The 12,880-nt window shown below is 62.2% G+C and overlaps 1 protein-coding gene across 5 annotated transcripts; it reads right to left on the bottom strand.

Annotated features, from left to right (window-relative positions):
* Nucleotides 1–2,028: 2,028 nt before the first annotated feature.
* Nucleotides 2,029–12,463, bottom strand: PLD4 (phospholipase D family member 4). 5 transcript variants are annotated; one of them, XM_063698230.1, is made up of 12 exons: nucleotides 12,331–12,463; nucleotides 10,273–10,625; nucleotides 8,031–8,158; nucleotides 7,395–7,588; nucleotides 6,328–6,511; nucleotides 5,833–5,953; nucleotides 5,155–5,282; nucleotides 4,318–4,518; nucleotides 3,377–3,516; nucleotides 3,087–3,252; nucleotides 2,909–3,005; nucleotides 2,029–2,499 (listed from the first exon to the last, which is right to left on the bottom strand). In XM_063698230.1, exons 3-12 carry the CDS (start codon nucleotides 8,139–8,141, stop codon nucleotides 2,300–2,302), a joined length of 1,542 nt encoding a protein of 513 aa, XP_063554300.1. In that variant the 5' UTR covers nucleotides 8,142–8,158; nucleotides 10,273–10,625; nucleotides 12,331–12,463; the 3' UTR covers nucleotides 2,029–2,299. The 5 variants fall into 5 exon arrangements, with proteins under 5 accessions (XP_063554300.1, XP_055217702.2, XP_004055836.3 ...); XM_055361727.2 differs by having other exon boundaries at nucleotides 3,377–3,489; nucleotides 8,031–8,120; XM_004055788.5 differs by having other exon boundaries at nucleotides 8,031–8,120; nucleotides 12,331–12,462.
* Nucleotides 12,464–12,880: the final 417 nt, after the last annotated feature.

Raw genomic sequence — 12,880 nt, 5'->3', positions numbered from 1 at the left:
TGAGGTGTGACTGCCAGTCCCCAGGTGTGTGAAAAGAGGCCTTTCACTGGCTGAGGGCCACCAGCCAGTTGTCCAAATCACAGCCTGGAGCACAGAGCCCTCCTAGAACATAGTTGGCAGGCCAAGAGAGCAGGCCAAGTGCTCTGAGACACATTCAGGTATAAGGCCAAGAACCAGGGAGCAAACCCACACGTGCAACCATGGAGGGCAGAGCTTAGTCTGGGATGATATCGGCTTCTGAGCCAGGTGTTGCCACGAAGCTTTTTGCCAGATGGTTACTGGGGAGATATGGAGCATGAATGAGGGATAGGAAGCCACAGGGAGCAGCCACTGCAACTGCCAGAGCTTGGCTTGGCCAAGTGCAGCTCACATACAAAGCAGCCCCCAGAGGCTCCTGAAGGCCTTGCAGGGCTATGTGGATCCCTATCCCCCCTGCAGCATCTGCAGCAAGCTTTTCACAAGCTTGGGCAGGGAGGCAGGATGGGTGTAGGAGACTTTCTGCACAGACAGAATGCTGAAGTCTAAGGTGTCCTTTAGATGGGGGAAGTATGAGGTCACCAATCGAACAGAAAAGTAACTTGTACTGTACCTGAGATGAACTTTGCTAGCTTTCCCCAAAGCAAAGAGGGAAGAGGAAGATATGGCTGAGTTCACAGTGTGGCAGGGACACAAATGTAGGAAAGAAAAAAGTAGAGAAGGGTAGGAAAGTGGTGCCTCAAGACCGGGAGAGCATTCGGGGCACCCTGGGGTCCATTCAGCATCCAGTGCTCCTTCATACGGCTGAGCCATCCCTGAACTCCAGCCTAGCGTGGCCCCATGGACCTCCACCAGGGGAGAGTACCCTGTGGTCTTGGTCAGGAACCATCAGGTGAGATAAGCCAGGGTGTTTTGAGAATCCTTCTGACCCAGCATTCATAGCAGAAGAGTGAGAACTGAGTTGCCAAACCTGGGTTCAAATCCTGCATCTGCAGGACAGGTGCCCAGGTGGCTCCCAGGATAGGGTGAGTTCCAGTGGAGCTGCATCCAAGTCCTGGTCTCAGACTGGAGTCACCCTTCCTGCCCTCCAGCTCAAATGCTGGTCCTCTCAGCCCCATCCACCAATCCTGGGCACTGCATCCCCAGGACAAGCCTGCCCCCACATTCTTGGACCCACCCTGCACAACAGCCCACAAACCACACAGCCTTGTGCACCCCTACCCTCGCCCGCCTGTCTCCCCAGCCCGCACGCAGGACCTGTCCCCTCAGCCGCGGGTCCCCTCCCACCCTCCCCTCACTCAGCCCCGGGTCGCCTCATGTCCTCCCCGTCCCCTCAGTCGCAGGTCCCCTCCCGCCCTCCGCGTCCCCTCAGCCGCGGGTCCCCTCCCGCCCTCCGCGTCCCCTCAGCCGCGGGTCCCCTCCCGCCCTCCGCGTCCCCTCAGCCGCGGGTCCCCTCCGGCCCTCCCCGTCCCCTCAGCCGCGGGTCCCCTCCCACCCTCCCCTCACTCAGCCCCGGGTCGCCTCACGTCCTCCCCGTCCCCTCAGTCGCAGGTCCCCTCCCGCCCTCCGCGTCCCCTCAGCCGCGGGTCCCCTCCCGCCCTCCGCGTCCCCTCAGCCGCGGGTCCCCTCCCGCCCTCCCAGTCCCCTCAGCCCCGCTCCCCTCCCGCGCCGCACCTGTCCGGCGCCGTAGGAGCTGCCCCCTGGCGGTGGGTGCGCGGCGCTGCGCCTTGGTCTGCGTTTCCTCCGCTGGAGTCCCGGGCGTGGGCTCCGCGCCTCTCGCTTCCCCCGGCAGCCTCGGGGCGGGAATTTGGGTTCCGGAGCGCGGCAGCCCGGCGCGGGGTGGGAGGTGGAGGGTTCGCTCCGCCTGGGAGGCCCGTCTGGGCCCCGCCCCGCCCCGCCCCGCCCCGCCCCAGGTTCTCGCGGACCCGGGACTAGCTGAGGCGCTGCCACGGCGGTCGCGCGGCGCGGTTTCGCAGGGGCGGGCGCGTAGAGGCGGGCCCTTGGCAAGAGGATGAAGGGCCGCCCGCGCTGGACTCACACAGAGGCACCGGGAAGCCACGAGTTTTTTTTAGGCCTGGCCTGTGGGCCAGGAGTCAGGGAAGGGGCTTCCTGGAGGGCTCCCTGGAGGAGGTGGGGCTCAGGGGGGGCTGGACTCGGAAATCAGAGAGCAGGCGGGCGGTTTGCGACGCCCGGGCGGTCGCAGGCGGCTCCTGGCGCAGTGCGGACCCGGGCTGCTTGCGGGAGGAAGCGGCTGAAGCCCAGGCCGGGGTCAGAGGGGAGGGCGGGTGCGGGGCGGGGTCGCCGAGGGAGAAAGAGGCCCCCCTCAGCCCTGCCAAACGCAGTCCTGGCCCGGAGCCTGTCCGTCCAGGCCGACGGCGTAGCGCGAACTCCAGTCCCGCTCAAAGAGCTGCCGCAGCTGCTCCTGCACCGTGGCCCCCGCGGGCTGCGCGCCAGGGCTCTGGGTGACCACCAAGCCCACCCCCGCCGTGCTGCTGAAGTAATCCTCCGACCAGTTGGAGGTGCCTGCGGGGAGGATGGAGGAGACACTGGGGCGCCGGCTCCCACAGGCCCCTCTGCAGCTCGCTCAGCGCCAGGCCCGGCTACGGGTTTGGGGACGGTTGGCAGCTGGCCCCTCCACTGTCATCAGACTCCAGCCGGGGAAGCCCCTCGCTTCGGTGCGGGAGGGACAGCTGGTCGCGGTAGAACTCCACCCTCATCACTTGGGGACAGGCGTCCTGACTCAGTGTTCTGGGGCCCTGTGGGGCCAGGTGACAGGCGGGTGGCCTGGTCCCCGGAACTCCATGGAGACCCCGTCCCCCTTCAGCAGCGGCCCCTCTGTCCTGAGGTGTCCACGCCGGTCACAAAGCCAGTGCCTCCCTCGCCCGTGCCTGGCCACCCTGGGGCTCGCCCGCCGTGATCTGTTCGCGCTCACCTATGTAGGCTGCCTTCTCCGTGACCATGAACTTGCTGTGGTTCACCCTGCTGAATGGGATGTTGGAATGATTCCCCACCGGCACGATGAAGACTTTCTTAGGGGAGCAGAGGCAGCGCGTCAGGAAGGGCGGGAGGAGGGCCGCCTTCCCCACGCCCGGCCGGGAGCACGCCCTCACCACGTCCACAGAGACGTTGGCCGCGGGGTTGCTGAGCGCCTGCAGGGACCGCAGGTAGGGGAACATAGTGGGGTCCGTGTTGAGTCCGCAGCCGACCAGCAGGCGCACGCGCACGCCCTTGCTGAAGGCTGCCGCCCGCAGCGCGTTGTCCAGCACCGGCCAGTACCTTGGGGTGGGGAGGAACGGGGCTCTGCTTACAAGCCGGGCCCGATAGGGGTCCCAGCAGGAGGGGACGTGCCCAGGAGCTGCCCGTCAGCAGAGCAGGCCGCCCGCCTCCCACTCAGACCTACCTGGGGGGGTGGCTGAAGCGCGTGGTGGGGAAATACTCCATCACGGAGGCATAGATGAACTCCTGGGCGCTCCCCATCACCGCCAGCAGCGCCTCCAGGTCCCGGGTGCGGCCCTGGGGACAGAGTGCTGGTGGCGACGCCTGTGACGGGAGAGAAATCCCTGAAGGCTCTGCCAGCCCAGCCCATTCTGGACTTGTGACCCCACCATGCACCACCTAAGAGGCCCCATGTGGTGTGGAGGGAGGGGGCCCAGGTGCCTGGAAATATGAGGAAAGAAGGGGTCGGCTCAACAGGGGTCCTGGGGACTGGCTCTGAGGCCTGGCGGAGAGAGTGGGGAAGCAGCTGGACTGCCCTGGGCTCCAGGCTGGATTGACCTCACAGAAACAGTTCCTGGCCACAGGGAAGTTTCTCCACTCCCTTCAGGGTGCCATCTCCACCCACATCTAGGGAGGCTTCCCTTGTTCTGATACAGCCTCTACTACAGACCAGTCCCTCGGCTGGCTGGAGGGCTGTCCACTCCCACCCCCGTGGGCTGACAAAGGAGGATCTGCCCACCCCTCACTCTTCCCTTCCTTCCCCGCAAAGCAAGTGGGGTTCCCCTCCCTCTCCAGTGCCCAGCTAAGCCCCTTGGCCTCGCCCAGCAGTCTGGAGACTCCCAGGGCCCCAGGTCCTCCCACCACCTCCCAGGAGGCCTGTTTCCCAGGGATGGTGCTGACCAGCTGTCCTCCTGGAGCTAAGCCTGCCTCCAGGCACAGCCCAGAGCCTGCTGATGCCAGCCTGCTGCTCACCCCAGGGCCACAGCCCCACCCATGGTGCTGGCTGCCTGAGGACCCAGCTGATGCTGCTGGTGTCTGCAGGGCCAGCCCAGAGGGCTCCCTATGGGTCTGGCCAGCCAGGGGAGAACAGGGGCCTCTGATGGGCTCTTTCTCAACCCGTCTTACTGAGAAGTAGGCAGTGGTGGGCACCCCATCAAAGAGGCCGTGGAAGGGCTGGAAACGGTTGATGTGAGATGAGAAGTTCTGAGGCCAGGTTTTGGGGAGGACAGCCTTGGGCACCCCCAGCACCCAGTAGGTCTGGAAGGTCTTCTCCAGGTCTTGGGCCAGGTGGCTGCAGTTATAGATGACAGCGCCAAGCTCCTTCACCTGTAGGGACCAAAATCAGGCGCTGTGGGAGAAAAACCCCTCTGTGGGGCCTCCACCCCACTCCACCCAGGCCAGGGATGCTGGGGCAGGTGCAGCCCCTGCCCGACTGGTCCCCACTTGCGGGAAGCATTGCCTGTAGGAATCTGTAATAGAGTGTGCTGGTGGGAGGAGTGCCCAGCGGGTGCCTGTGTTTTTGAACATTGTATTCCAATGATCAAAGCAATACACGTTTATTACAAAAACAATAGAAAATGCATCAAGCCATTAAGAATGGGATCATTCTTAATCCCACTGTCAAGTGATAACCATGGTTGCCTTTGCCATGACCATTCTGACACGTTTTTCATGCATTGCTTTTCCTAAAAAGGCTCGTGTTTTGTAATCTGCATGCTTCCCTGGGTAATGTGACTTGAACATCTTTCCATGTCATTGAATGTGATTCCACAGCATGAGTTCAGTGGCTGTGTAGAACTCTATCATTTATTAGACCAGTCTCCGATTGTTTCTACCATAGTGAATTGTAAACAGGACTACGCGACTTTCTCCAGGTGCACTGAGATGTCAGGCCAAGTCCCCAGGAGTGCAGGCGGGGAAAAGCTTCAGGCAGGCCTCCTGTGTTAGGGCCCTGGCACTCACCTGCGTCAGAGACCGCCAGTCCATGTTGGCACTGCCCATGTATATGTGCCGTCCATCCACAACCCAGAATTTGGAGTGCAAAACACCCCTGGTGAGCCGCCCCATGGGCACCTGTCGTACATGGGCACCTGGTGGAGAGTTCAGGCAATGGGATGAACTAGGTCTTGCTAAGTGCTAGCTTCATGGTGAGCCTGACCCCAAGCTCTTGACAGTGGGGTTGACTCAGATGTCCTCACAACAGTCCTACTAAGCTGCTGCTATCCCCATCCCCATTTTATAGGTGAGGACACAGAGGGATAGACTGGCCCAGGATCCCTCTGGGCAGCTCAGCTCCAGAGCTTGCCTTTGTGGTGACTGCCCATGGCCTCTCACTGCCCAGCCAGAGGTCCCAGCCTGAGCCTCCACCAACAGGTCAGCTGCTGGGCTCAGCAGGGCTCCGAGGCCACCCGTGCTCTGCCCTGTGGAAAATGGCACTTTTGGATCCTTGGAACCAGCCCTGTGCCCAGGTGAAGCTGACTCAAAGGACCTCAGAGCCCTGGGTCCTGCCCTCCTGGGGTGTCCTAGGGAAGTCCAGGGCACCTTTCCCACCCCCACTTCTTTTCCTTGTCCTGTGGTGCCAGTCAGACAGTCCATGCCCAACACTAGGGCAGGGGTGCCCAGCATGGTGCAGGTACCCACCTCGGGCAGCCAGAACCTGCAGGTCAGTGGACGTCCTGGCCAGTGTCGGGCTGCTGGTGGCCACAGCCAGGGAAATGTTCCTGCCCAGCAGCTGCTGCAGCTTCTGCAGAAGAGCCTCTCCCTGCAAGGCCAGGCCAGCCATGAGAGCTGACCTCAGGCTGCCCTCTCCTCCGCACCCCCACTAGGACCCATGTCCTCCTCAGGAGGCCCACCTGTGACTGCCCACAGCTCAAGGTCAGGTCAAGTATCTGGATGAACCTTGGTGAGAGCCACACTGCACCAGGCACAGTCTGAGTGTTTAGTCACCCAGAGGCCCAGCTCCTTGACACCTCTGCCCTTAGAGCCCCCAAAGGAGCAGCCTAATCCCTGTTCCATGCTAGACCCTACCACCGAGCTGAGCCCCCGGGCCTGGTGCCCGAGACGCCTGCATAGATAGGCAGCCTGACTTGCTGTGTTTCCAGCACCAGGATGCAGTGGGGCCAGGGCGGGGCGCACCAGCTGGGAAGACGAGTCGTTGACCCCGATGTCGGGCCCTGTAAGGGACCAGTAGTATGAAGCCACGTGGACGCTCTCCTGGGCGGTGTCCAGCAGCTGCAGCCAGGCCTGGCCCAGAGGCTGGGCAGAGGGGCTGCCGGCTGCAGATGGCAGGTCCTGGGGGATGCTTTCCACAAGGACAAGCCTGTGGAGAGAGCCACACTGGGCTCAGTATGGGTGCGGGAGCCCCCAGCCCACCTCACATCACCTACCCCATCCCGCTGCCAAGCCAGAGCAACCGTTGCTCAGGTGGCCCCCGGGATGAGCCCAGGCCAAGTGTGCAGGGTAAGGGTTTAAGGTATAGGCAACAAAACAGACTGGGCAGGGTGGGCCTGAGCCCAGCATGCTGCTGGGGTGGTGACACCCAGGAGCAAGTTGGGAAGGAGCCTGAGAGGAGCTGCCTGGTCCAGAGCAGACTAGACTGGGGGGTCCTGGCCCCACCCAGCCCTGAGGCACTGCCCACAGGGAGCAGCTGCTCTTAAAGCCGGGCAGAGTAGAGCAGAGCTGTGGAGTCTGGGGTCTGGGGTGGCCTCCTGGTGTGGAAGCCCTTGGTGGTGGCCAGAGCTGGCCTGGAAGGGAAAGGTTGGGCCAGGGGCAGGTAAGCTCCCTTTTCCAGGGGATGTGTGCAGGATGGCCCAACAGGTTCCTCCAGGGCAGTCCTGGGATTCCAGGACCCCAACCGCAGGGAAAGAAGGGCAGGAGGGAAGGCTGAGGGGCGGGAGGGGACAGTGACATTACCCCCCAGGGGTGGAAGGACTGAGGGGGTGAGCCTCAGCACAGGCAGTGTTCTCCAGCCTGTCAGAGCCCCCAGGTGGCAGCCTCTGTTTGCTGCAAAAAGCACCACATGCCTGCCCCGTCCCCAGCCCCCACTCCAGCTCATATGGTCGTGGCCTTCCCTGGTGACCTGCACCTTCCTGGAGGAGCTAGTAGAGGGCCGCCCTTATCTCACGGGCAGATCCAAGGGCAGAAACACAGGCAGCAGCCCCAAACTGAGACCTGCCCCCGCAGGCCTCCATGGGCTCACTTACTGGCAGGAGTCCCTCTGCTGCCTGGCCTCTGCTTCCAGGGGCTCCCAAGCTGGGCTGGAACCATGCTCCCAGGACCTGGGCACATCCTTGGGCTGCATCTGGCCCCAGATGGGAGGATGGGGCACTTGCCACAGGAGGTAGATAAGAGCCACGGAGCCCAGCCACAGCACAGCCAGTGCTCCCAGGACCTGCAACTGGATGGGGCAGCACCCGCAGGGTCACCAGACAGGGCGGGGCTTGACTTCTGGCTGGGCCACGATGGCCCCTCCAGTGCTGAGACAGAGACCGTCTTGACTTCCCGGACCTGGGCTGCCACTGGGGTGGGACTAGGGTGGACAAGGGAGAGGGGAGGGTGATACAGAGAAGGCCCCCAGCCCAGGGTAGTGGCAGGGGTCAGGGGGCCTGCAGCCCACTCTGCAATGCTGTGGCTCGTGGTAACTGGCTGTCCCCAGCACCTCCAGCAGGGGGATAAAGGGAAGGTCTGGAGCAGCCCAGGGAGGCTTCCCTTGCCCACCAGTCAGGGCACCTCTGCTTGGAGGCCCCCTCAAGGCTGCTTGTGACCTCTCCACTCTGGCTTAGAGCTCTTGAAAGGCCATTGATCCCAGCCACCTCCCCCTTGGGGCCCCCCAGTCCTACCGTGCCAGCCTCTCTGTCCCACGGGCGGCGGGGCGGCATGGAGCATGGCCATGTGGGGGCCACTGCTGCTCTCCAAAGAGGCTTCAGCATCTGCACAGGGCAGCCTGGCATCACCAGCAGCTCCAGCTCTGCCCAGAACTGCCCCTCAGTGCCTGGGCAACTGGGCACTGGAGACACCCCTGCACAGACACCCACATAAGCCCCCAAAAGCCCCCCACTCATGCCCAAGGTCACGCCCTGGATGTTGGGGGTGTGCTTTCCACAAGGACAAGCCGTGTGGGTGTTGGAGCCCGCAGCCGGCCACATGTCACCTGCCCTGTCCCCCTGGCTAAGCCGGAGGGACTGCTGCTAAGGCGGTCCCCAGGGCTGAGCCTGGGCCAAGCATGAGGGACGGGTGGGCGTCTGTGCCTGGCCACATGCCCCGGCTTTCTGTGTCTCCCCTTTCAGGGTCTCCCACTCAGTGAGTATCTAGGTATTTGCATCTCAGTTCCCTGTTTCAACCACAACTGAAACTGCATCTGAAAGGGCCGTTTCTGCTTTTGTCGCTTGGTCCTCTTATTGCTGGCCTATAAATAACTGCTTCCCTCCTGGGCTGGGCTCCTGTCTTGGTCCCACGGCAGCCCCTCCAGAGAGCCACAGGTCAGAGGGGGCAGCTGGGCAGTATCCTGGCTGGAGAGGCTAGGCGTGGAGAGGGCAGAGATGGCGGCAGAGTGGGACCCCTGCACTGCTGGGGGAGGGGGTTGTCCTCTGCTGCAGGGACTCGCCTTATCTCCTCAGAGTGGTCACCTCACAAGGAGCTGGGAGCCAGGCCATCTGGGCCCTGTGGGATGTGGGCTCCCACCCCCACTCCTACCCCCAAAGCAAGCAGTCAGGCTGCCCCAGGTGCCACCATGGGGGAAGGGTGCCTCACAAGTACAGAGGCGCCCTCCCCGGGTGCAGGGAGGGGTCTGCGCCCAGCATGGTCGCCTGGCTGGCCAGCCTCTGACTGAGACATCCACCAGGGCAGGAGCTGGCTGGCCCCTGGCTGGGATGGGGAGGTCTCCGAGGTTTGGGGCCTGGGCCTGGGCAGTGCTGAGTGCGAGTGTCTGCAGCCAGGCTGGGCGCTGGGACCCAGGGCTCGGTGGGTCGGCTGTCCACCCAGGAGCAGCCAGCTCAGCCTCCAGGCCTCTGGGGTTCGTCTGGGCTGCCCTCCCACGGGTCAGGGCTGAGGGATTTGAGAACCTGGCCTGCCTCAGCATGAGGCGGAAACACCAGGAACGCCACAGGAGTCGGGCCTGGGCTGTGTCTGCCCTGGAGACCAAGCGTTATGGGGGATTGGGGGTAGGAGCATAAACCAAGTGTGGGGACAGGGGACTCAGGCCAAGTCACTGCGACCCAACTCCCCCCACACTGGGGGGTCCTGCAGAGGTGGGTGGGTGCCACCCCCACCCCAGAGCTGAACTCTGGGGGATGCTCCCCCCACCCCACAGAGGAGACCTCAGGGTGCCCACCGTGTCCCCACTGTCCCCAGGGATTCAGGGCCCAGCATCCGGCCTTTGCCCTCCCCCACTAACTCTCAGAAGAGGAAACATGGAATCCTGGGCTGTGGCTGGTCAATGAGAGGAAACATGGAATCCTGGGCTGTGGCTGGGCAACGAGGTGCCAGGGCTGTTCTTGGACAGCTGCTCCCCACCCTCCCTGCCCTCACCAGAGAGGACCCTTGCTCCCTTAAATGCTCCAGGCAGATGGGCAGCTCAGACCACAGAGGCGCTGCCTCTTGCAGGCCCCATCTCAGACTTGGAGCCTGTCCAAGGCCCCTCCCAGGACTACAGACCCCAGAGTGCCTCACCACCTCCTCCTGCAATGGAACCTGGGAGGCCCACCAGCCAGGTTGGCTCAAGCTGAAAGACCCCTGCAGAGTAGGGCTGTAGCCCCCTGGTCCCATGGTAGATAGCATAAGACCCTGCAGACATCAGAGGTTATGGCTGAAGGTGCCAGATTTCCTGCCCTGCAGGGCATTAGGCACGGCTGCCAGTCCCAGGCTGAGGTAGAGGGCCCAGCTGTCACCTGGCTGGAGAGCCAGGGCCCTGCTTATCCCAGCTGCACAGGCTGGGGAAGGAGCGAGTCATCTACAGGACTAGCTGGAGGCTGTGTGACTCTCTGGACCTGGGGTTGCTGGGAGGCTGAGGCCATAGGGAGGCAGACAGCAGCCCCTTCCCCATGCCTGGCTTTTCTCAGCTGCCCTGGCCTCATTGGCACATACCTCTGGGGGTCCTGCCTTGGTGTCCATCCTGATTCCAGCCGCAGACTGCAGGCCCTCAGCTTGTGGGGCAGGCTCGGTGCTGCCTGTGCTCCACGCCAACCTCCTCTTCTCTGCAGCTCACCTCCTCCTCTCTGCAGCTGGCTCCTTCCCCTTCCAGCTACTTCCTCTTTGTCCTGAGAGGCCCCCTCTCGTCCGAGACAGAAACAGACGGCTGGAGCTGGGTGGGCGGGCTAGAGGGTAGGGCTGAGAATCTTCACCTCCAGGAAAACTCTACACCCCACTCCCTCGAGGTAGAGGCCCTCCAGTTGCGGGCCTACGAATCAGAGTCAAGCTCAGCTGCAGGCCACAGACACCTAAGGAACAGTGGCTTCAGCAAGGTTGTTCACTACTCTCGAACACTAAGCAGGTCCAGGGGCTGGCAGGCTAGAGACGGCCTTGCTAGAGATGATGGCATTGCTCCACTGCCATTGGGAGCCAGGCTCTCAGATCCCAGTCCCTAGGATCCCTGCCTTCATGGCCTCACAGTGGCTGCTGGAGCTCAGCCATTGCCTCTGTGTTCTTAGCAGAGAATAAAGGACATCCCAGAGGAGACTTCCTGGAAGTCCCACAGGGAACTTCCACTTATCTGTGATCTGGAACTTGATCTAGAACTTAGCCACATGGCTACACTTAGCTGCAAGGGAGGCTGAGCAGTGGAGGTAACTAGGGTCTTTATCTTGGAGAATGAAGCTGGGGCTGCTCACTGGCATATCTGAAAAGGTGGGCCTAGCTAGAAGCTCCTAGCAAGGGGCTCTGCCTCCCACTGCCCCCTCCCCGACTGGGGTCCCTGAGTAAGGTCTGGGACCTTGAGAACACCCCTACTTTCAATGAGGTCTGGGTGTCCACCCTGGCTCCTCCTTGTAAGGCCTATGTAGGGCAGGGGTCCAGAGTGATGGCCTCAGGGTGCCTGCAGGACACCAGTCAGGAGGGTGCAGTTCCCAAGGGTGGGGCCTGTCAGCTGCACCCCTGGGGCCAGTCTGGGTGGGCCAGGAAGTGAATGGGGAAGAGATCCAGCCTCTCCCTAGCCCCTCCCAGATCTCTATTCACCTTCTTGATGCTCTGATTTGGCCTTGGGGTCAGCCCTCACCTCCCGGCCATGGCTGGGGAGCCCCAGCCCTCTGGCTGCGTTGCTGGATGCCTGAATGCAGCTGGGCCCCAGGCATGCCCCCGAGGGTTGGGTCCTCCAGGGACTCTGGGTGAGGGTTACTCTGGGTATGGGGAGGAGCAGCCAGGTGGGTCCTGCTGTGACATTTGCAGGGCTGGGGCATGAGTATGAAGGGAGGCTGCCTTCCCTGCACTCAAAAAAAAGGCAGTTAGACAGAACAGGTTCTCTTCTCTTTTTTTTTCTTTTTCCTTTGAGAGAAGTCTCGCTCTTGTACCCCAGGTTTGAGTGCAACGGCTTTATCTCGGCTCACTGCAACTTCTGCCTCCCGAGTTCAAACGATTCTCCTGCCTCTGTCTCCCAAGTAGCTGGGATTAAGGCACTTGCCACCACGCCCGGCTAATTTTTGTATTTTTTATTAGAGACGGGGTTTCACCATGTTGGCCAGGCTGGTCTCGAACTCCTGAACTTAGATGATCCACCCGCCTCGGCCTCCCAAAATGCTGGGATTACAGGCGTGAACCACAGCGCCCAGTCTCTTCTGTCTGGACAACAATGGTGTGTGAGGGCCTGGAAGGCCAGGGGCAAGTGGAGGACCCCAGGGCTCCTTGGAGCACTCTCAGAAGTCCTTGCAGGAGGGCCAGCCCCAGCCAGTCCCCTCTCCGATTTCCCCACGCTGTGAGGGGCCTCAATGAGCTCACATGCTACACCCAGCCTGTGGGTCCGAGCTCATTGCAGCCCCAGAAAACCACCACGTTGCCTCCCCTGGCTGCCCCTCAGGCCAGCAGGACTGGGTACAGCTCCGGCAGCTCTACCTCGGGAGGATGGATCCAGGCTTGGGGACGGTTAAGCAAGGAATCCTGGGCCTTGGGCTCAGGGTTCGGTGGACTGTCCTCTTGGCCTCTCAGGCTGCTTACCCTGGAAGAAAGATTGAGGCTGGAAGGGGCGTCTAGATTCGGGGCCCAGGGCAGGCCCCTCAGTGGCTCCGAGGCTGGCTGTGTGGCCAGGAACGACCTGAGGGCAGCTCCTTGCCGGCTCTGCTCCCTGTGCTGCAGGCCCCACCCTGAGGTCTAGGGCCCTTTGGTCCCATGGGGTGTGGGGAGGGACTTTGGGGATTTCCCATGAAGCAAAACTTTTTTTTTTTTGAGACGGAGTCTCGCTCTGTCGCCCAGGCTGGAGTGTAGTGGCGCCATCTCGGCTCACTGCAAGCTCCGCCTCCCGGGTTCACGCCATTCTCCTGCCTCAGCCTCCTGAGTAGCTGGGACTACAGGCACCCACGACCATGCCTGGCTACTTTTTTGTATTTTTAGTAGAGACGGGGTTTCACCGTGTTAGCCAGGATGGTCTCAATCTCCTGACCTCGTGATCCACCCGCCTCGGCCTCCCAAAGTGCTGGGATTACAGGCATGAGCTACCGTGCCCGGCCTGAACATTTTTTCTTTAATTTCCTTTGTTATTTCAAAAATT

This window comes from Gorilla gorilla, chromosome 15 (assembly GCF_029281585.2).
Source record: "Gorilla gorilla gorilla isolate KB3781 chromosome 15, NHGRI_mGorGor1-v2.1_pri, whole genome shotgun sequence".
Classification (NCBI taxonomy): domain Eukaryota; kingdom Metazoa; phylum Chordata; class Mammalia; order Primates; family Hominidae; genus Gorilla; species Gorilla gorilla.
Note: the sequence above shows the minus strand (reverse complement) of the source record. Positions and strands in the feature narration are given on the sequence as shown.

Excerpts from the sequence above, each read along its gene's own strand:
- PLD4 (XM_055361724.2), bottom strand. The coding sequence starts at position 10,299 with ATGGACACCAAGGCAGGACCCCCAGAG. Across the intron at positions 7,589-8,030 it reads GGGACAGAGAGGCTGGCACG|TTGCAGGTCCTGGGAGCACT; the intron begins GTAGGACTGGGG and ends TGCCCCATCCAG. Across the intron at positions 4,519-5,154 it reads ACTGGCGGTCTCTGACGCAG|GTGAAGGAGCTTGGCGCTGT; the intron begins GTGAGTGCCAGG and ends TGGTCCCTACAG.